We start from the raw sequence: 18,251 nt of genomic DNA, 5'->3' as shown, positions 1-18,251 counted from the left end.
CACACATATTTAAATTGTTGAATTACGCTGATAATACCCGTCTTACGAGCTATATTGTCGGCGCGTTTACGATTTCTTGTGCGCTGCTTATTCTCAATATGCGGCGCTGACTTTGGCGCTGACTTTGAATTCCTGGGAGATTGCTTAGTCGATATCGGGCTGATGTTGTTGATAAACGACATATATCATAGACTAATCAAATGGAAACACACACATGCTGTTCTAAACAAGAAATCCCTCACGTCTCATTGTAATTATCAGCCATACGGCTATAACAGCAGCAGTCAGCAGCAGTCAGCGGCAGTTTGTACATTTTTTATAGATTGACCTGACAATTCTCACTATCGGGTACTCAGAAAGTCTATACCTGGCTGTAGGCTACTCTGAAAGAATTACAAAAGCACTAGAATTGTCATAGTGACTTTAGATTTGTATTATCGTCTATAGCTTCATAAACATACGCTTCATCTTCATTTGAACTTGTGCGGCTGTTGACGGTGGTAACGACGATAACGGGTCGCGGGGCACGGAGATACCAGCGTATGAATGAGTCTCTGTATCCGCTACAAAAATCGATATATATCGCGGAATTCGTCAAGCAGAATCCCCCTGTTTCATATATATATAAATTGATTATTTGATATAGAAAGAACAACTGTCATCATGGAATCCTTCAAATCCACGTCAATTGTCGAGTCGCTCTCACGGCTTTACAACGTGCTCTTCCCGACATACCCCACGGCCTCCGCCTCCGCGACACCGCTCAACCTCGGCATTCTAGGAGCGGCAGCAATTGCTCCCACTGCAGTGATCAATCCCGCTAAGCGAATTCCCGACAAATTCAGAGTATACTCTGTCGCTGCGCGTGATCCCGCTCGCGCAAAAGAGTACGCGAAGAAGCATGGAATTATAAGAACGCACGAAAGTTATGAAGAACTTATCAATGATCCGGATATTCATGCTGTTTATATTCCTTTGCCCAATGGGCTTCATTATGAGTGGGCAATGAAGTGTATTGATGCCGGGAAACCGGTGTTAGTCGAAAAACCAGTTGCATCAAATGCAGATCAAGCAGCCAAACTATTTGACTACGCACGCAGTAAAAACGCACTCGTCACCGAAGCCTTTCACTGGTATTTTTACCCTGCCGCCGCAAAGATCAAGGAATTTATCAACGACACCGAGAATTTTGGTGAGATTATTGGATTTGACGGATCTTTAACCATGCGATTGAAGGGCATCGAAAGTGATATCCGTGCTAGCTATTCTTTGGCCGGTGGCAGTCTTATGGATATGGGTTGCTATCCGATTTCCTGGATGCGATATTTCTTCGATGAAGAGCCTATTAGCGCAAAGCCTCTCCGATTTATCCCGTTCGAAAAAGATTCAAAGATTGAATTTTTCACAGAAATCGAATACGCTTTTGCTTCAAACCCCAAGAAAAAAGCAGTTATCAAATGCGGCTTGCAAACGCCGTGGAAGGAGTGGTGTAAAATCGGATTGCTACCCTTTGCTGTCATTAGAGGCACAAAGAAACAGTTAACATATACAATGCCGATGTTTGGTAATTATTTTCATAATATCGCGGTAAAGGACTTGAGCACGGGCAAGACTCAAAATTTTCAGATGTATCCACCAGGACGTGAGGTATGGGGAACATATGAATTTCAACTTGAATCTTTTCATACGGCGATTACTCAAGGAAAAGGTAAGTATTCTATCTCTTTATTCAACAAGAGAGAAGCTAACTGTTGTACAGTTGAGAAGATGTACCCTACCGAGGATAGTGTTAATAACATGAGGGCAGTTGATATGGCTTATGCAGCGGTACGTATTGATTTGATGATTTTGTCTACTTTTTATTTATACTAATCTATATTAATTCAGCTTGACCTGCCTCGTCGCGAATAAAACCTCTTCCGAGTAAAAGAATATTGGTATTAAGGGTATCATGTCACTCTAGACGATCTGCGCTGCAATATTTCTTTGCAGACGTGATAGTACTTTGTAATAATTTATAGAATCTGTTTTTTTTAACAGTCGTGCACAGAGCGTCTAGCGTAATTGACAGTTATATCAGCCTGATGGATATCTTGAATCTGAGGAGTGGCATTCCGCACAGCTCTTCTAGCCCCGTACTCATTGTGTAAAATTCTTGGTTCATCAAGAGAATATCGTGCTAATAAGCCTGCCATTACAGATGATGACGTAGCTGTTGATATTTCAGATCCGCTCACTGTAGCGTACGATTGTCGACTGCTTAAGGTTTGAGAAAGTGAGGCTTCGACACCGGTTTCAATTCTGGATAATTCGTCTGCGCGAGAAATCGACTGGCGACGTTCAGACTGCGACTGCGAGAAGCGTCGGATAGGTTGCAAAATTGAGCGCCAGTTGAAGCCAAAATAGCGCTTAGAAGGTTCACTACTAGATTCCTCAGCTGAACTGGAAGTGATATCTTCAATCGACGTTGAACGATTATGAGTTCTCGCCTTGAAATATTGCTCGTCAGATAATACGTCACTAGAGAATCGGCGGCGACGTTTGGGGACCGTCAAAATTGGCGACTGCGGATCAAGACTTTTAAATACTCGGTCTCGTCGAGGTGTGACTCCACACTGTCCAAATCTGGCTATGGCCTCCAGGTTTACAGACGACACAGGATGATGAAAATGCGGAATTTCAAAGCCGTCGTCGTCAAACATTTCGCGATGGGCGCCATCTAATTTATCGTAGAAGGCAAGATGATGGTAATAATAGTAATGATTGATATAATTTATCGATCCATCAGCGTTGTATAACTGTAGCGGTGGAGCCGAGATCGGGTCCTTTGTCGAGGCGATGGAGGGGTCGATGAGGTTTGCTTGCGAGACGCTTCGACGGATGGGATCGTATGAAGTTATTTGGTAATCGCGAGGGTTGATGATGAGCGTAGTAGGCTTATGAGCCAGCATTCTGACTGACAACAAAAAAAGCAGTAAACTTTTCGGAAATCTTCTTTTGAATGCTTCTTCCCAGGTCATGACATAGAGTATATCATCCTGATGCCGGCTGGAAGTTCAAAACCGAGAATGAGCATATTACAACCTACGCGGCTTAACTGTAAAGTACGACTGATTTGGGGAGAAATAGTATGCGGCTCCTTCACATTTGTGCACTTTTTGTGTGTAATTTTAACTAACAATGATTGAGAAGTCAGTAAATTGCTAGCATGTCGCTATGCACTTTTCAATACTATCGTCTTGAAATATTCCAGTCGCAATTTGAGAACAATCGTATCAGGAAAAGATCTCGTGGTGTGTACGGTGTTGCTCAGCTGTGAAGGACCGAGACCAAGTCGATCCGCGGCAAGCCCCGGCCCCGACGAGCCTTGCGCCGCCCGTACCTTCTCTCTTTATTTACTCCTCACTCTCATTACAACGCATCCTCTTGCATCCGTCTCCCATGCACATCAATTATGCCCGAAAAGCTCTCGAATTTTTTTGGCAAGCTAAAGCTGTCGTCAAAACAGCAATCGCCCCCTGATTCGCCTATATCCAAAGAGCAACCATTTCCTCAGCAGCAGCAGTATCACAATCATCACCAGGAACAGTCTCAAGACGAATATCAGTCGCGGTTTCGGACAGCTAAGAAGAAAGATGTGAAGCCTATCTACGAATCAACGACGACGCCTGCGCAAAAGAAGTCTGCGGCCACGGCTGCTGCTGCTGCGCTCTACCAGGCCTCTGCTTCGACCTCAAATGCTCCCATAATCGTCTCGGCGCCTGCAACGACTTCATCCGACGGAGCTTCTGCCGCCGCTGCCGCCAACTCAGCACTAATTCAAAAACAGCGTTTGCAGCAGCAGCGCATCCATACGCAGCAGCAGCAGCAGCAGCAGCAGCAACAACAACAACAACAACAACAACAACAACAACAACAACAACAACAACAACAACAACAACAACAACAACAGCAGCAGCAGCATCAGTACTTGCCCTCCCCGCTCTCGTCACCACCAATGACTCAAGGCGAGAGACCTAAATCGATCCGCTCACGATCGTCGCCTCCCTTAGTGACTCCGGCCGTGCATACGACTCCCGTAACGCAATTTGCCTCGGTAAGTCAACCATCTCTTCCGTCGCCGACTGCAGTAGCATATAACGGCGGCTCGCGGCGGGTGCCTTATTCTCTTGACTCGATTAAGACTGTCGCTGGATTACCCACTCTACAATCACTGCCTTCGTATCAAGCGCATTTATTAAATCAGCAATCACAGAGCTCGCCACCAACGCCAAATGGCTCAGTGTCTTCGGCGCATCCGCCGTACCTGATGTCGAAAGACCGCACCGTGTCTGATGACTGGGCCGAGCGCGGGGCTGCCGTGCATATCCAGCGAGACGCTGATGCAAATGGTAATATCCAGATAAAAACCATCAAGAAAGGTGTCAAGGATTTTACTTTTGGGAGAGTGTTAGGCGAAGGATCGTTTTCTACTGTAGTTTCCGCAACTGACCGGCAAACTCTACGAGAATATGCTATCAAAATCCTCGACAAGAGGCATATCATCAAGGAGAAGAAAGTCAAATACGTCAATGTGGAAAAAAATACATTGAATAGGTTAGGCGAGCATCCTGGAATCGTGAGATTATACTACACTTTTCAAGACGAGAGGAGCTTGTACTTCGTTCTCGATTTGGCACCTAACGGAGAACTGTTTTCAGTGCTTAAAAGGGTAATTTGTTTCCATGTTTATAAATTTTTTTGCTGACTGAAATCTCAAAATTTTCCTTTACTGACTTGATTTATGATAGATGGGAACACTTAATACCGAATGTGCTCAATATTATAGCGCACAGTTACTGGATGCTATTGAGTACATGCATGCTCGTGGAATCATTCATAGAGATTTGAAACCAGAAAAGTACTTTGCTAATAATGTTGCTGTTCTTCTATATCAAAAGGAGCATGAGTGTACTAATGTCTTTATATCTTTCTAGTATTCTGTTGGACGCAAACATGCGTGTCAAAGTGACTGATTTTGGTACAGCGAAACTGCTAGATCTCCCCACGCCAACTACTACCGAAGACGGTGAAATACAATTCCCGATCCACGAAACCACGATGGAAGAAGAGCGTGCGAGCTCATTTGTTGGAACGGCAGAATACGTCTCACCAGAGCTCTTGAATGATAAAGCAGCTTGCAAGAGCTCCGATCTGTGGGCTTTTGGGTGTATTCTTTTTCAGCTTTTAAGTGGGCGACCTCCATTCAAAGCAAGTAACGAGTATCAGACATTTCAAAAAATTATCAAACTCGATTATCAGTTCCCGCTTGCCTTTCCATCACAAGTTAAAGATTTGGTGTCCAAGCTGCTGTTACTAGATCCTGCTAAGCGCTTGACTATTGCGCAGATTAAATTGCATCCGTTTTTCAAGGATGTAAAGTTTGGTCCGGCCTTGTGGGCTAAGAAGCCGCCACGGTTGGTACCGATGGCAGGAGGTGGATATCGATAGGTTAGAGAATTATTTGCTTACAAGAAGATATTTGCTTAAGATTTGTTTGTATATATTTTCATTTTGGTACTTTGTTCTACAACTATTCATGGTGGCGGCTTTGGTTTGGTAACAGATGAAAAAGGAGGCATTCAGAAACGTGGGCGCGGAGTGTGTATCGTGTTGGATATGTGATTCACGGTTAGTTTTACTCCCTTTATTTACTTTTGCCGCTGTCTGGTAAGAGCAAATATTGTGTTGCTGTTTTTTTTGCAGGTTCGTTTGGCATTTGTGATTATGCATTGGTGTAAAATAGAGAACAGAAGAATAAAAAAGTTATTCATTTTATTAAGTAATCATATCCATTATTATTATAAAAATTTACGTAATATTGTGACGTCACGCCCTGCGAGCGCGTGGATTGCGGGGTGTCGTCGTTGAGCCTCGATCCCAAAAAAAGGGCGCCTGAAGAGGCATGATCTCGTTGATCACGAGCTATTTAAATAGATAATAAACGGCTGGGATTTGTAATGAGGCGAGGTATTTATGGACCCTTAATCCTTCGCTGCTGTTCCTGTGCTTGCATCTGAATCTGCTTCATCAAAGATCCTGCTGCTCATCAAACGAATACTATACCCTTTGCAAATCAGTCATAATGGACGCTCCACGAACTACCTCTGGTGCCCCAAGACCTAATATCAATGCTGTCAAGTCAGTATTTCTTCCCATAGCCGACAGCTTGCGTCCTATAGCTAACGACATGCTGGCTCCTGCTAGGCGCTCCAACAACCGCTTCATGTTCGGCGCATCGCTAGCCATGCTTCTAGGTATTGGCACGTACTATTATTACGTGAAGCCGGAGAAGCAAGCAGCTTATAAACGCTTCACTCTTGTTACTCCCACAACTTCGCATGGTCCTGAGCCTGTGAATTCATCTGGATATATTCGCAGATGGAACGAGCATCCGAACGCGTCGCGCTCGAATAATAAGAGCTTGAATCAGACTCAAGAAGTCCATGGCGTTGTCGTCGAACGATCTGGTGGCGGTCTTTGAATAGCGATTATTTATTGGAAGCGGTTAGCCGCTTGGTTTAATGAGGCCACAGAGACTTTTTTTTTTACTTTGTATTTGCTATGTGCTCTATTCCCGTTTTATTGTTTATTGGAAACGAGTTGGCCTCGATTGCTGTATAACCTATGATCAGCTAAATTATTATTATATACGTCAATGTAGCAACATCTGGTAGGCTAGTAATATCATTATGGATAGATCGCCGTGCAATCACTTCGGTGATCGAATTGAATAGCACTTAAACACCAGCAAACAAGCACGAGTAATATGCCAACTTATATCAACTAAAGCTGTAAAATCCAATGCCTTGTACTATGATATCAATATCAAGTCATCAGTCAATATACTCCTTCCATGCACTAGTCTCATCAGATCAGAAGCCTGGTGCCTTACTGTGCTGTCTCTGTCGCCAAGATATCATACCTTCCCATCATTTCCGCTTATCCCAGCATAATCGGTGCTCGCTGCCCTCAGGTATGCGCGATAACCATGCTCCTCTATTCAGCAAGAAATTCCACAACGCCATGTGGATTGCTACGAACATCCGAGTATTTAATTACTTCTTTCTAGCGCCTTTGAAAGTCGTCAACAGAGTTGATTTCGATTCGCTCTAACTTTTCTTTCAGCTCTGATTCAGAAAGAACAATACGGCTCAATAACCAAATAGTATCCACAGTAATCTTGAATGAACTTCCATGAGTTTCAGCGTACACGTGATTGATAAATGTAATCGGGGCTATGCGTCTCTGGATAGTGGAAAATTGAGCGGAGATCACGTAGAAGTACTCTTTACACTTTTGATCATTAGAGTCGTCAAAAATCTCAGATGGGAATCATGCAATACTTATGTGCATACGATACTGTGCTATCAGTATTGGCATATTCATAAATGGTGGGAGCTGCTTGTGGGCGCCTAGGACACACGCATGTTAAGGTCCTTTCATAAGTGTATCAGAGCCACTAGCGCAGTTGACAGAGGGCTTTCGTCAAATACCACTAGTGGGAAAGACATGGCGTCTGATACATTGAAAACGGATGAAAAACAGGCTGCAAAGACTATATCGCCATTCACAATATCATTTCCTTATCAGCGGGTACTGCAAAGTTCCGTGACGATTGCTCTACATAATGAAGTACTAAAATCCGTCTAGAGTGTCTAAGACTTGTCTTGTGATGTATCCAGTAGTGTCAACATCATCCTTTGCGAGCTGCATTTCAGACCAATCCATCGATTCCTCATCGTCAATATGCAAGCCATATGGCTCGCAACAGTTTCAGGTTTGTGATAAGAACAGTAGCAAGAATAGAAACAAAATCACACGGAATCTAAGTACATAAATAATCGTGATTATTTTCATTGCACAGTTCGCCCATCATATCTTGAGAGATTCGAGTGTTAACGTGATCTGCTGGCTAGCGAATAGTACTGCAGCATTTTAGGAATCACCTGCGGTGAACTGAATTATCGTGTTCGCCTAGTTTTCAAGTACGCCATCACAGTTCTAATAGTAAATTGTCTGTAAATCTATAGCACATTGGTAAAACAAGTAGAAGATTGTGGTTGCGGATGCCAATTACGGATTTCTGGTTCATTTTTAATAAACCGGTTTAACCCAGCTTTTTGAACCGCATCATCAATTCGTAATTTTTCTTCTGGAATCAATCATGGCCCGACCGTCATTCGAACACGGAGATATCTTTACGCTCAGCCGACTGACGCCGGCACTAAGTCATTGAACGTTAGCACAAAACCGTCTAAGTTAGTATGGGGCCTAAAAAAGGTGGTCAGGCGCCAGCGGCAAAGAAAGGCGGGGCATCCAATGCGGCAGTGAACGATCATGATACTGAACAGGAGGAAGTAAGTAGCTCTGTTAGATTAGAAAATGTCGTTGTTGGTGACTTTTTGTGATTCTTATTGTATCTGTTTTGTGTGGAGACTTACAATTAAGATGAGCGAGAGATAGTTTCTACGTAGACTATTTTTCCGAGTATTTTACTGACTATTCGTTTAGCGCCTTCAAGCTATTGTTCTGAGTGATTCATACCAAACCCGATTCAGACCTCTTACTCTTGAGAAACCCCGAGTAAGTACTATCTCTAGAGATATTTGAAAGATCCTTTAACTGATTTCATTTATCAGTGTCTTCTTTCGTTATGCAATACTCCTTTAATCGAGTACACGTTTGAGTTTCTTGCGCTTGCCGGCGTAAGTGAAGTTATCGTCGTATCTTGCGTGCATGCAGACCAGATTCAGGAATATATTGCGTATGTTTGTTTATATATGATAGCATTTAGTCAAGTACGAAATCAATCTAACATGATCATAGAAACTCTCGATGGAGCAGCCCATCTTCGCCCTTTACAATCGAAACGGTTTTGAGCCCTGAGTCGATGTCAGTAGGTGATGCTATGCGAGATTTAGATGCCAAAGGCCTCATTACATCGGATTTCCTACTGGTCAGCGGCGATGTTGTATGCAATGTTCCGTTTGACAAAGTTCTTGCCGAGCACAGACAGCGACGAGCAAAAGATAAGAACGCAATCATGACTATGGTCTTGCGCGAGGCAAGCCCTCTACATAGAACTCGTGCTCGCGCCGAATCTGCAATTTTTGTACTTGATGAGGAGACGAATCAGTGTGTACACTATGAAGAAATCAAGACACGTAAACACATGAAGCAGATCTCGTTGGAGCCAGAAGTATTTAATAAGCACAGCGAGCTCGCTATTCGAAATGACTTTATTGACTGTCATATTGATATTTGCTCGCCCGATGTTCCTGCCCTGTTCACCGAAAATTTTGACTATAACCATATCCGCAAAGACTTTGTCCATGGTATTCTGACTTCGGATTTATTGGGAAAGACAATTTTTGCACACGTGGTTACAGATCACTACGCTGCTCGTGTTCGATCGTTGCAGGCTTACGATGCTGTCAGCAAGGATGTTATTTCACGATGGACCTATCCTATTACTCCCGACAGTAACCTCCTTGCTGATCAAACATTTCAGTATCAGCGAGGTCATATCTACAAAGAAGACGATGTAGTACTTGCGCGCTCTTGTCGGATCAACAGCAGTACAGTTATTGGTGCTCGAACGGTTGTACAGGATGGAGCTGTCATAACAGGAAGTGTCATTGGTCGCCGTTGCACGATCGGAAAGAATGCGAAAATCACTGGAGCGTATATCTGGGATGATGTAATCATTGAAGATAATGCTGTAATTGACTGTGCAATTGTTGGCGATGGTGTAATCGTTGGAGAATCTAGTCACATTTCTCCAGGTGCTATCATTTCATATAATGTTAAGATTGGAAAAGGTATTGTTGTCGGCGGCAGTCAGCGATTGACTAGGTCCACTGGAGACGAGGACAGGAACACTAGTACAGATTATGATGCCGTTGGTCCGGATGGTATTGGATTTGTTTACGAGGATGAGTCGGAAGTTGAGGAAGATGATGACTATGAAGAGATTGTCAACTCTTCTGGATTGATCTACAACATGGCGTCTGTGAATCTTTCCGATACTTCCTTTGCCAGTTCTGTTGAGGGTACTACCATGCGCAAGGGGCGCAGACGTAGGATTAGTACGGCTAGTAACAACACTGCTGCTTCAGAGGATTCTGACGAGGAAAGCTTTTTACGGGAGGCCCAGTCTAGCGTCGAGCGCGCTATGGCAGAAGACCACGATATTGACATTGCAGCGCTAGAACTAGGTACTTTGCGTATGGCTAAGAATGCTCCTTTCCACGAGGTCCGTGCCGCCACTATCACTGCTCTTCTAGGACGTATTTCGAATCTTATAAACAGTAACACTATGAAAGCTCGACAGGCGGTCGAGTCGGTGTTAAATCGCTGGGCAAAGCTATTTAAGCGTCAGGTATTTGATCAGGCTGATCAAGTTGACCTTTTACTTCTCATACAGCGTGACTGCACGCGGAGAATGCAAGGTTCTGCCATTTTACTCCACGCTATTAATAACCTGTACGACCAGGATATATTGGAGGAGAACTCGATCATGAAGTGGTGGTACAAAGAGCCTCAGAGCCAGGGTGACGCTGATATGGTCAAGGTTGGCGAGCTGGTTCCTCGATGGCTCGAATGGCTCACCACTGCTGAAGAGGAAAGCGAGGAAGAAAGTGATGAAGAGTAATACAGCAGCTTTAAAAAAATGGTTATCTATTTGTATTATAGGCATACAGCTAGTTATATAGATATGTACAATATTTGAAAAATTCACACAAAACGTTACACCATCCCAGCAATAGTCAATCTTGCAGCACCCTTCTCTCAAGTAGATTAAAAATTTAAGCTGATCCGACTCGGTATAACGTCTGTATAATACGAGTTTGTGTGGCAATCATTTAATTTGCTATTTTTCTTCTAATCCGTCTACCTTACAAAGTAGCGCCCCTCTTCAACTGATTGATGGATGTGCCGCCTCCATATTTAAGCAAAAAGCTTGTTAGACTCGATATTTCTGAAAACCAAAACACCAGCCTAAAATTGAAATAAGTTGTAAGAATATGCATGTTGTATAGATTTTACATCAGAAATGGCAAAAAAAACGTACACCGAAGAGCGCGAGGTTCTTCACAATGGGCCAGACATCGTCCCTTGCAAGGTAGGCAAAAACACCAGCTTTAATAGATTGAGCCTTGGCCATATTGTTGTACGATATAGATGGATGTGTAGGATGCGTAAAAAAAGAGATGAAACTGAGCTTTTGCAAGTTTGCATTTCTTTTTCGTCAGCTTACCTAAACCATCGAGGATCATGGAAGATCACGTGTATACTATCACGTGCGTTGACACTGTGAGCTATTTTGATAAGTTCCCATTGTTTATGAAATAGTAGGCAGCTCTGAATCATTTAGCTCTATACCGCCTGCTTTTAGTTTGAAGTATGTTTTCATGCGATCGTACAATGTAAAGTAGTGCAAATAGCCTGCGCGAAGATGAGAAATTCAGTGATAGCGTTCCAGCACCTTCTTCTAAGAAACCTGCAAAGCCGATTGCAATATCACTAATGAATGAAAGTAATTTAATCTCAGAACAAGGAGCTAGTACTCAATTATGAGCAATATCAGAGCCGATTGATAGCGTTTATGGGTGCATACTACTTAAAGTTACCCGGATCGAAATGTAAACAAACGAAACGCGCCGCTCAAAACAAATGATATTGCTACTCCCATTTACAGCATCAAGACAGACCTCCGCATAAGGTTCCGGCACTAGTATTACAGACTCTGATGGATTTGGAAACAGATTTGAAAAGCGCGTCGCGTAGGCTTAATGCCATGCTTAAATCTAAGGGGCTAATTGATAGTAAAGATAATCTTAACTTTCACGAGGGTACAGACGCACGCAGCATCATCAACTTTATATACTCCGTCGTACAAAAAAGTGAGGTATGTTCATATGCGAGAAAGAGGTAATGTTTGAGAAACAGATCGCTATAGACAGCTAACCTTTTTCATAATCTTTAGAAAGATGCCGAGCAGAAAGAAAACCTCGTGAATTCACTACGAGAGAAGAGAGCAGCCGAAACTAGAACGAAGAAAACAATAGTAAGACGCTTTTCATGTTATGTTTGCAGATAATCTGCTAAAAATTTTACGCTAGACACAACTTGAAGCTCAAGTAGAATCTCTTGAGCGGCAAGTCAGCATAATTTCGGTACAGAGAGAGTAAGATTTCAGAATCCACGTTTCTAGCGTCCAAAGTTAACAGTTTTATCAGCTCGTTGAAAACGTCAATGAAAACTCTAGAAGTTCAAAATAAAAGTCTCAGTGATGATATAGCTCGACAAAAGGTCTCTTTGCAACAGATTAGAGCTCAAGACGCTATCGAGCGTCGGAAACGTGATCAGCAAATTCTGCGCATGAAAGAGAAAGCAGGATTCGATGTCCGTCGCATCAAGACTATGTCGGTAGTAACTGGAAGCTTTTCTTCATCGCATTGGTTATCGGAAAGCGCGTCCAGCGTATCGCATTTCAGTGAAAACTCAGAGTCGGCGTCGGTCTTTCGCGAAGCGGCAGCAAATGTCATTCCGGATCTGATGCAGGAACTCACAGATGAAAATGCGCGACTTATTGCTCTCATACGTGAAACTGCGCTGATGCTCAACATTTTCACTGGCGAGAAGGCCGTAAGCGACTCTGAATTTGAGACCGTGCTAGAGTATATCCCTACGACTTTCCCTGAATTATCGATCGAAGTCAACAACAGTCTTGAACAATTGCGCGAGCTACTTCACGAACCTAAATACGTGTCTGTTGATGAAGTAGCAGAGAGAGATCAAGATATCGAAAGGCTCAAAAAGCAGCTGGCGGATATGACAAAGAATTGGGAAGAGGCGATTCAGACAATGGATGAGTGGAATCAGCTTATGGAGAAGAATATGGGAGGTAGCCCTAGGAAGAGCTTGTCTGATGCTCGATTGGAAAAACCTGATAAGGCCGAAACTATATCTCCACTTCCTTCGCCAAAGACTGACCTCGCTGCTGCGCCCGCAATTCCTAAACCAGAGTTGAAGCTCCAGCAAGACTCTCCAGTGCCACCACCGCCAGCGGTCTCTGAAATTACAAAGATGACGAAGAAGATTCAAGGCCCTCAGCGACGAGTGCTTCCTGTGCCTTCGAGGTCGCGTATTCCAGGTCTATCACAAATTAGACCGATTAGACAGAGGCCGGGCGGTGCTCCGTTGTACAAGTCAGAAAAACAGGATCCACAACCGCTTGAAAATGACCCTGTCCGGGTTACAATTGAAGAAAAAGGACTTGATGAGCCAGCACTGATTCCTGAAACGGACGAGATGCCAAATCCAGATATTGAGAGCGCTGACAAACAGGTCGAAATAGCAAAATCTCCGATAGTGCTGGCCATACAGGACGAAGTATCAGCAGAAGATGCGACGCCTTCTAGATATCCTTGGAGCATGCTATCAGAAGTCACAAATAGAGCAGCTTCTCGGAGTCCATCAAAAGACATTGCTCAGGTGTCGCAGCAGACAACACCGCTTCCGAAATCAATTAGTCCGGCCAAGAACGGTACCCCGTTCTCAAGAACAAGCTTTCGGTCAACGCAAACCCCAATTGAGGAGCAGTCACCATCCGTGCACACGCCTACGAGCTTGATGACGCCTCGAGAAGTCGTAACAGCGAGCGCGTCGCCTTCTCGTAGGATACTATATCCGGGACATACACCGGCACCGATTAACCATGATGAAGACGAGGAGCTTGCTGCAGCTTTGAGGATTGATCGCAAAAACCATGCTACCCCGAAAACAACGTCAAAGCGGCCGATAATAAACCCAGTCTCGACATTAGGGCCTGCTAGAAGGAGGACTTTACCAAAAACGATAATGCAACTGTCTAGTAGTCCTATGGGATTGAGTCCTATGGGATTAAGTCCTATTAAATTGACCGATGTAGACCCAACTGGTACTCAACAGAAAGAAAATTTTTTGCCTGCCTCTTTCGCTTCTTTGAAACGATCTCGCGAGGAGGAAGATGATGAATCAGTAAGATGAATGAAATGAGATATATAACATCGACACTAACATTATTTATTTAGGACTTGTTGTCTTTCTCGCCCGCCAAACTTCCGGAAATGAAAAAGATGAAGTGGGAGAGCTGATGAAAAAGTTTTTAGACATTGCTAATTTAGCAAGAAGTTGATGTAAGCTATTGAATGCGACGAAGGTTGTGTAGGTTAATGGTTTGGTTGAGGATTAATGCTGCGTTTCTATGTTATAATTGCGACGATATAAAACAATATGATTATTTTTATATTCTCGATCTGTAGTTTTAACTGATTCGATGGCTTGTAGGATGATATCCTAAAAATAAGAGAACGTAGACTGAATCTCCATGTAATTTTGTTACTGGACATCTATTTCGGCAATACTGATTTGACTTGAGCGGCTCATCTAGAAAAAAGGTATAAGCAAAACTCAACGACTCCACCTCGCACTTAAGAACTTGATCAAATTTTATGGGCTCTACAGCGCAAATTTATCTAAAACGTCACTGACTTAGACAGCAAACATATTCTATCTATTATATCACTGAAACCAAATACTGCTTCCAGAAATCACGCTGACGAGACGAGTGCTCATTGCTGGAACATAATAAATATTATGAATACGGAGAACAGACTTTGAACAGTTCACTCTCTTCCACCATTATCTACGCCAAAGCACTCAAGGAATACAAGAAAGTACTTGTTAACTGACATCAGTAGATAACATGTTTACATTTGTGCCGTTAACAGGTGAATCCGCAACGCCGTGCCGGACACTAGCGTCGCAATCACTGCTCACGTTTGATTCAAATGTCAGGGTTCTGATTGATGTCGGCTGGGATGATCAAATGACAGAATCTATGTTATCTGAACTTGAGCAGTATGTTCTTTGTTTTTTATTTCAATAGCTACACTTTACCTTGTCTGTGTCGTAATGACGAACGCGCTGCTAATTGACTGTTGGGCCAGATTGACTCCTACCATCGACTTGATTTTGCTCACCCATGCCACCATTTCACACCTTGGAGCATACGTGTATGCGTGCAAGAAATTTCCCGGATTTGGATCAATCCCCGTGTACGCTACTCTTCCTGTGATAAATATGGGCCGTGTAGTTACAATAGATGCGTACACAACAGCATGGTTTACCTCAACTAGTGAAGCGACATCTTCTCTAGATGCCACAATTCGCATTTCCGATATCGACGCCATATTCGACAAGATACATTCGCTGAAATATTCACAGCAAGTCACACTTTCTGCGAAACTCAGCTCACTTCGTATAACTGCCCACAACGCCGGTCACTCTCTCGGCGGCACATTATGGCGACTAAATTACGGTCAAGAGGACGTAGTTTATGCAGTCGACTGGAATCATGCCGTCGAGCGCCACTTGAATTCCTCGATATTACTCACGGCACCTGATCAATTAGGACGGCCGACTGCCCTGATATGCGGCGCGAGAACAGGCATTGCAGTTAAAGGACGAGAGGAGATGCTGATTGCAGCAATCATTCGCGCTTTAAACCGCGGCGGTGACGTTATCCTACCAACATCAACAAGCGCTCGTGCTTTAGAACTCTGTCACCTGCTGGATGCGATCTGGACTGAGCGTAGACTGCGTGACCCACTACTCTTTGTCTCGACGGTCGGTACACGTACTCTTGCGTACGCCCGCTCTATGCTAGAATGGATGTCTCCGTCAATTGTTCGAGAATGGGAAGAAAAAGGGGCGTCGCCGTTTTCTTTCAAATGTCTGAAGATGGTTGCGACTGAGGAAGAAGCAAAGGCTGTACGAGGCCCAAAAGTAATTCTCACCAGCGGTCAAGCATTAGAGTGGGGGGTATCTAGGGGAGTTTTTGCGGATATATGTAGCGACAGTCGAAGTTTGGCTATTTTTACACAGGGAATGGATGGAGCTTCTTTTGGTGGCGAGATTCTGGCTGCTTGGAAAGCTGCTACGTCACAAAACGGCGATCATGAGGATAGAGCTGGACCGCAGTACTCTAGGATACAATTAAAGCGAGACTTGGAAATCAGGAAAAGTGTGGCGTTACAAGGGGATGAACTTGAGCAGTACTTGGCACAAGAGAAAGCTAGAAAAGCTTTAGCAGATCGGCAATCAGCTATTGAATTGAAGAATCGAACTATTCTTGACCAGGATGCTTTTGATGAGAGTGAGAGCTCAGAGTCCGAGTCAGAAGATGAAGAAGAGGCTGATGGAGCTGGAGATGCTTCCAATGTTGCAGATAATATTACAGATATAGGAGTAATGATATTGTCTCAAGACAACGATGTGTATGACTACGATGTACGACACGCGAAAGGCTTGAAGAATAGAATGTTTCCTTACATCCCAAAGAGAGTTCGTCGCGATCAATATGGTGAAATTATCAAGATTGAAGATTTTATCAGAGCCGAGGAGCGAGATGACATTCGCATGGAAGATAGACTCAATGATATGACGGATAAGGGCTCGGCTAATACCTCCGACAACATCGGCAAGAAGCGGAAATGGACACAAGAGAACGCAGAGGAGGAGCGAACAGTTGTTGTACCTAGCAAGACAATCATCGAGCATCGTCCAGTAAATGTCAGCTGCGAGATTACATACATAGAATATGAAGGACTGGCAGATGCTCGATCATTTCAAATGATTATTCCTCAACTTCAGCCGCGAAAGTTGATTTTCATTTCTGGAACTCTGGAACAAGCTGATGGGTTAGCAGCCGAGATGCGAAATGTTGGTGTTCAAGATATATACGTGCCTGCTTCTGGAAAGCCGCTCAATGCAAGCATGGATGCAAATGCGTATGTAGCAACGCTGTCATGGGATTTAGCTAAGCAATTACAGTGGCAGAGTATTGTTGCTGGAGAGTATACGATTGCACAGCTCAGGTCGAAGATTGTATTTTCTGAAGATGCATTACTCCCTGCCAGAGAAGACCAATCCGAGGCGATGGAAGTGGAAGTGCAGCAACAGCCTGAATCAAGAGAGATCACGCTTTCTGCATTATCTAGCAGACAAGAACAGGTCGAAGCCGCCGCTCAAATCAAGCCAGCATTTGTAGGCGACATCCGACTAGCAGAATTAAGAAGAAAACTTATCTCCGAAGGATATCGAGCAGAGTTTCGAGGCGAAGGTGTTCTACTTTGCGAGAGAGAAGTCGCAATTCGCAAGTTAGAGAATGATAAAGTTGTGATTGAAGGGGGCGTTACGAAAGTGTTTTATGAGATTCGACGCATTGTGGATTCATTTTTGGCACGTGTTGTTTAATTGCGTTTTTAAATTTGATGAGTTTTATTATAGATCAAAAATAAATCACGAATCTGAAAATAAAAATAAGAAACCGATAAACGCCTTCCAGCGCGAGCTAGCATACTCTCTTTCCTGCGAGATATAAAAACACGAGATCAACAGACACTTTCAGAGTCTAGCACTATACGACAAGACAAGCTAAATCTCCAAAAGATATATGAACACACCAAAAACGTAAATAAGACATTATTCCCCTTTTTCATAATAGTCTGGAATGACCCTGTTCTCGTCAACATATTCATTATGAAACAATTTACGAGCTATATCGCGCTTTCGCATCCGAGGGCGCTGACTCTCTGCACTCTGCCAAATCTTTGAAAATACAGGAGTAGCAGAATTGATTGCTCTACCTAATGCTCTAGTTCCTCTTTCGACGTATTCCTGTTGCGGAATATAGTTCACAGGAATAGAGAATTCGCCAGTTTGGAGACGTCTGACGTTCACTTTTTCTGAAATGATAACTGATGCACGACCGGTGACTGCATTTACAACTCGCATGGTTGTAATGCCGACAAAAGCAAAGAATACAAGGCTAATCAGGAGAACCATTGGACCTACAATTATGCTCCAGACCGATTCCTTGGGCGGTAGAGGCACTGGTATGGGTGCAGCAGCAGCCACCGCCCCACCCACAGCGGCTGCTGCCTCATTTAATGACGAGAGCGAGTTGACTGAGGTCAGACGTTCAACTGCTCTGTCATATTCAGAGGTGCTGGAGAAGGGCCACATTATGATGAAGAGTGAGTATGGAGCGGAAGACAGTAGAAAAGGATAGATCGAGCGAAGAAAGCGATGCATGGTTTAAATTTAACGATGAAATGCTGCGCCGCAAATTGAAAATGACGCAAAATGTGGCTCTGAGC

At 43.7% G+C, this 18,251-nt stretch overlaps 8 protein-coding genes across 8 annotated transcripts; 6 read left to right on the top strand and 2 right to left on the bottom strand.

Moving 5' to 3' along the window:
* The first annotated feature begins 423 nt into the window (after window positions 1–423).
* On the top strand, window positions 424–1,972 carry V2V93DRAFT_284150 (uncharacterized protein). The gene is made up of 3 exons (XM_066907199.1): window positions 424–1,708; window positions 1,760–1,827; window positions 1,888–1,972. Exons 1-3 carry the CDS (start codon window positions 664–666, stop codon window positions 1,909–1,911), a joined length of 1,137 nt encoding a protein of 378 aa, XP_066765034.1. The 5' UTR covers window positions 424–663; the 3' UTR covers window positions 1,912–1,972.
* Window positions 1,851–3,059, bottom strand: V2V93DRAFT_371891 (uncharacterized protein). The gene has a single exon (XM_066910626.1). The coding sequence runs from the start codon at window positions 3,018–3,020 to the stop codon at window positions 2,034–2,036; it is 987 nt and encodes a 328-aa protein (XP_066765033.1). The 5' UTR covers window positions 3,021–3,059; the 3' UTR covers window positions 1,851–2,033.
* A 909-nt stretch (window positions 3,060–3,968) lies between these two features.
* V2V93DRAFT_371888 (kinase-like domain-containing protein) lies at window positions 3,969–5,817 on the top strand. Its single transcript, XM_066910625.1, has 4 exons — window positions 3,969–4,096; window positions 4,256–4,711; window positions 4,791–4,900; window positions 4,977–5,817. Exons 1-4 carry the CDS (start codon window positions 3,998–4,000, stop codon window positions 5,488–5,490), a joined length of 1,179 nt encoding a protein of 392 aa, XP_066765032.1. The 5' UTR covers window positions 3,969–3,997; the 3' UTR covers window positions 5,491–5,817.
* A 307-nt stretch (window positions 5,818–6,124) lies between these two features.
* V2V93DRAFT_381127 (uncharacterized protein) lies at window positions 6,125–6,523 on the top strand (the record flags this gene model as incomplete). The annotated part of the gene is made up of 1 exon (XM_066912088.1): window positions 6,125–6,523. The coding sequence occupies one exon, from the start codon at window positions 6,125–6,127 to the stop codon at window positions 6,521–6,523; it is 399 nt and encodes a 132-aa protein (XP_066765031.1).
* A 1,685-nt stretch (window positions 6,524–8,208) lies between these two features.
* Window positions 8,209–10,790, top strand: V2V93DRAFT_371882 (nucleotide-diphospho-sugar transferase). The gene is made up of 4 exons (XM_066910624.1): window positions 8,209–8,399; window positions 8,554–8,625; window positions 8,682–8,806; window positions 8,869–10,790. Exons 1-4 carry the CDS (start codon window positions 8,307–8,309, stop codon window positions 10,694–10,696), a joined length of 2,118 nt encoding a protein of 705 aa, XP_066765030.1. The 5' UTR covers window positions 8,209–8,306; the 3' UTR covers window positions 10,697–10,790.
* A 609-nt stretch (window positions 10,791–11,399) lies between these two features.
* On the top strand, window positions 11,400–14,342 carry V2V93DRAFT_371875 (Afadin and alpha-actinin-binding-domain-containing protein). Its single transcript, XM_066910623.1, has 5 exons — window positions 11,400–11,953; window positions 12,032–12,112; window positions 12,168–12,232; window positions 12,285–14,067; window positions 14,121–14,342. The coding sequence occupies exons 1-5, from the start codon at window positions 11,795–11,797 to the stop codon at window positions 14,181–14,183; spliced, it is 2,151 nt and encodes a 716-aa protein (XP_066765029.1). The 5' UTR covers window positions 11,400–11,794; the 3' UTR covers window positions 14,184–14,342.
* A 163-nt stretch (window positions 14,343–14,505) lies between these two features.
* Window positions 14,506–17,392, top strand: V2V93DRAFT_371874 (beta-lactamase-like protein). The gene is made up of 2 exons (XM_066910622.1): window positions 14,506–14,949; window positions 15,039–17,392. Exons 1-2 carry the CDS (start codon window positions 14,795–14,797, stop codon window positions 17,344–17,346), a joined length of 2,463 nt encoding a protein of 820 aa, XP_066765028.1. The 5' UTR covers window positions 14,506–14,794; the 3' UTR covers window positions 17,347–17,392.
* On the bottom strand, window positions 17,352–18,184 carry V2V93DRAFT_371872 (uncharacterized protein). The gene has a single exon (XM_066910621.1). It carries the CDS (start codon window positions 18,115–18,117, stop codon window positions 17,575–17,577), a length of 543 nt encoding a protein of 180 aa, XP_066765027.1. The 5' UTR covers window positions 18,118–18,184; the 3' UTR covers window positions 17,352–17,574.
* Between the last annotated feature and the right edge of the window lie 67 nt (window positions 18,185–18,251).

Source organism: Kockiozyma suomiensis, assembly GCF_038497685.1.
Source record: "Kockiozyma suomiensis strain NRRL Y-17356 unplaced genomic scaffold V2V93scaffold_9, whole genome shotgun sequence".
In the NCBI taxonomy this organism is placed as follows: domain Eukaryota; kingdom Fungi; phylum Ascomycota; class Lipomycetes; order Lipomycetales; family Lipomycetaceae; genus Kockiozyma; species Kockiozyma suomiensis.
Note: the sequence above shows the minus strand (reverse complement) of the source record. Positions and strands in the feature narration are given on the sequence as shown.

Coding starts and splice junctions, on each gene's coding strand:
- V2V93DRAFT_371891 (XM_066910626.1), bottom strand. CDS start 3,020: ATGACCTGGGAAGAAGCATTCAAAAGAAGATTTCCGAAAAGTTTACTG.
- V2V93DRAFT_371874 (XM_066910622.1), top strand. CDS start 14,795: ATGTTTACATTTGTGCCGTTAACAGGTGAATCCGCAACGCCGTGCCGG. Junction 14,950..15,038: donor ATGTTATCTGAACTTGAGCA/GTATGTTCTTTG, acceptor CTGTTGGGCCAG/ATTGACTCCTACCATCGACT.
- V2V93DRAFT_371882 (XM_066910624.1), top strand. CDS start 8,307: ATGGGGCCTAAAAAAGGTGGTCAGGCGCCAGCGGCAAAGAAAGGCGGG. Junction 8,400..8,553: donor ATGATACTGAACAGGAGGAA/GTAAGTAGCTCT, acceptor CTATTCGTTTAG/CGCCTTCAAGCTATTGTTCT. Junction 8,626..8,681: donor TTACTCTTGAGAAACCCCGA/GTAAGTACTATC, acceptor TTCATTTATCAG/TGTCTTCTTTCGTTATGCAA.
- V2V93DRAFT_371872 (XM_066910621.1), bottom strand. CDS start 18,117: ATGTGGCCCTTCTCCAGCACCTCTGAATATGACAGAGCAGTTGAACGT.
- V2V93DRAFT_371888 (XM_066910625.1), top strand. CDS start 3,998: ATGACTCAAGGCGAGAGACCTAAATCGATCCGCTCACGATCGTCGCCT. Junction 4,097..4,255: donor CCGTAACGCAATTTGCCTCG/GTAAGTCAACCA, acceptor CAGCAATCACAG/AGCTCGCCACCAACGCCAAA. Junction 4,712..4,790: donor TGTTTTCAGTGCTTAAAAGG/GTAATTTGTTTC, acceptor GATTTATGATAG/ATGGGAACACTTAATACCGA.
- V2V93DRAFT_284150 (XM_066907199.1), top strand. CDS start 664: ATGGAATCCTTCAAATCCACGTCAATTGTCGAGTCGCTCTCACGGCTT. Junction 1,709..1,759: donor GGCGATTACTCAAGGAAAAG/GTAAGTATTCTA, acceptor ACTGTTGTACAG/TTGAGAAGATGTACCCTACC. Junction 1,828..1,887: donor TTGATATGGCTTATGCAGCG/GTACGTATTGAT, acceptor ATATTAATTCAG/CTTGACCTGCCTCGTCGCGA.
- V2V93DRAFT_371875 (XM_066910623.1), top strand. CDS start 11,795: ATGGATTTGGAAACAGATTTGAAAAGCGCGTCGCGTAGGCTTAATGCC. Junction 11,954..12,031: donor CCGTCGTACAAAAAAGTGAG/GTATGTTCATAT, acceptor CATAATCTTTAG/AAAGATGCCGAGCAGAAAGA. Junction 12,113..12,167: donor CTAGAACGAAGAAAACAATA/GTAAGACGCTTT, acceptor ATTTTACGCTAG/ACACAACTTGAAGCTCAAGT.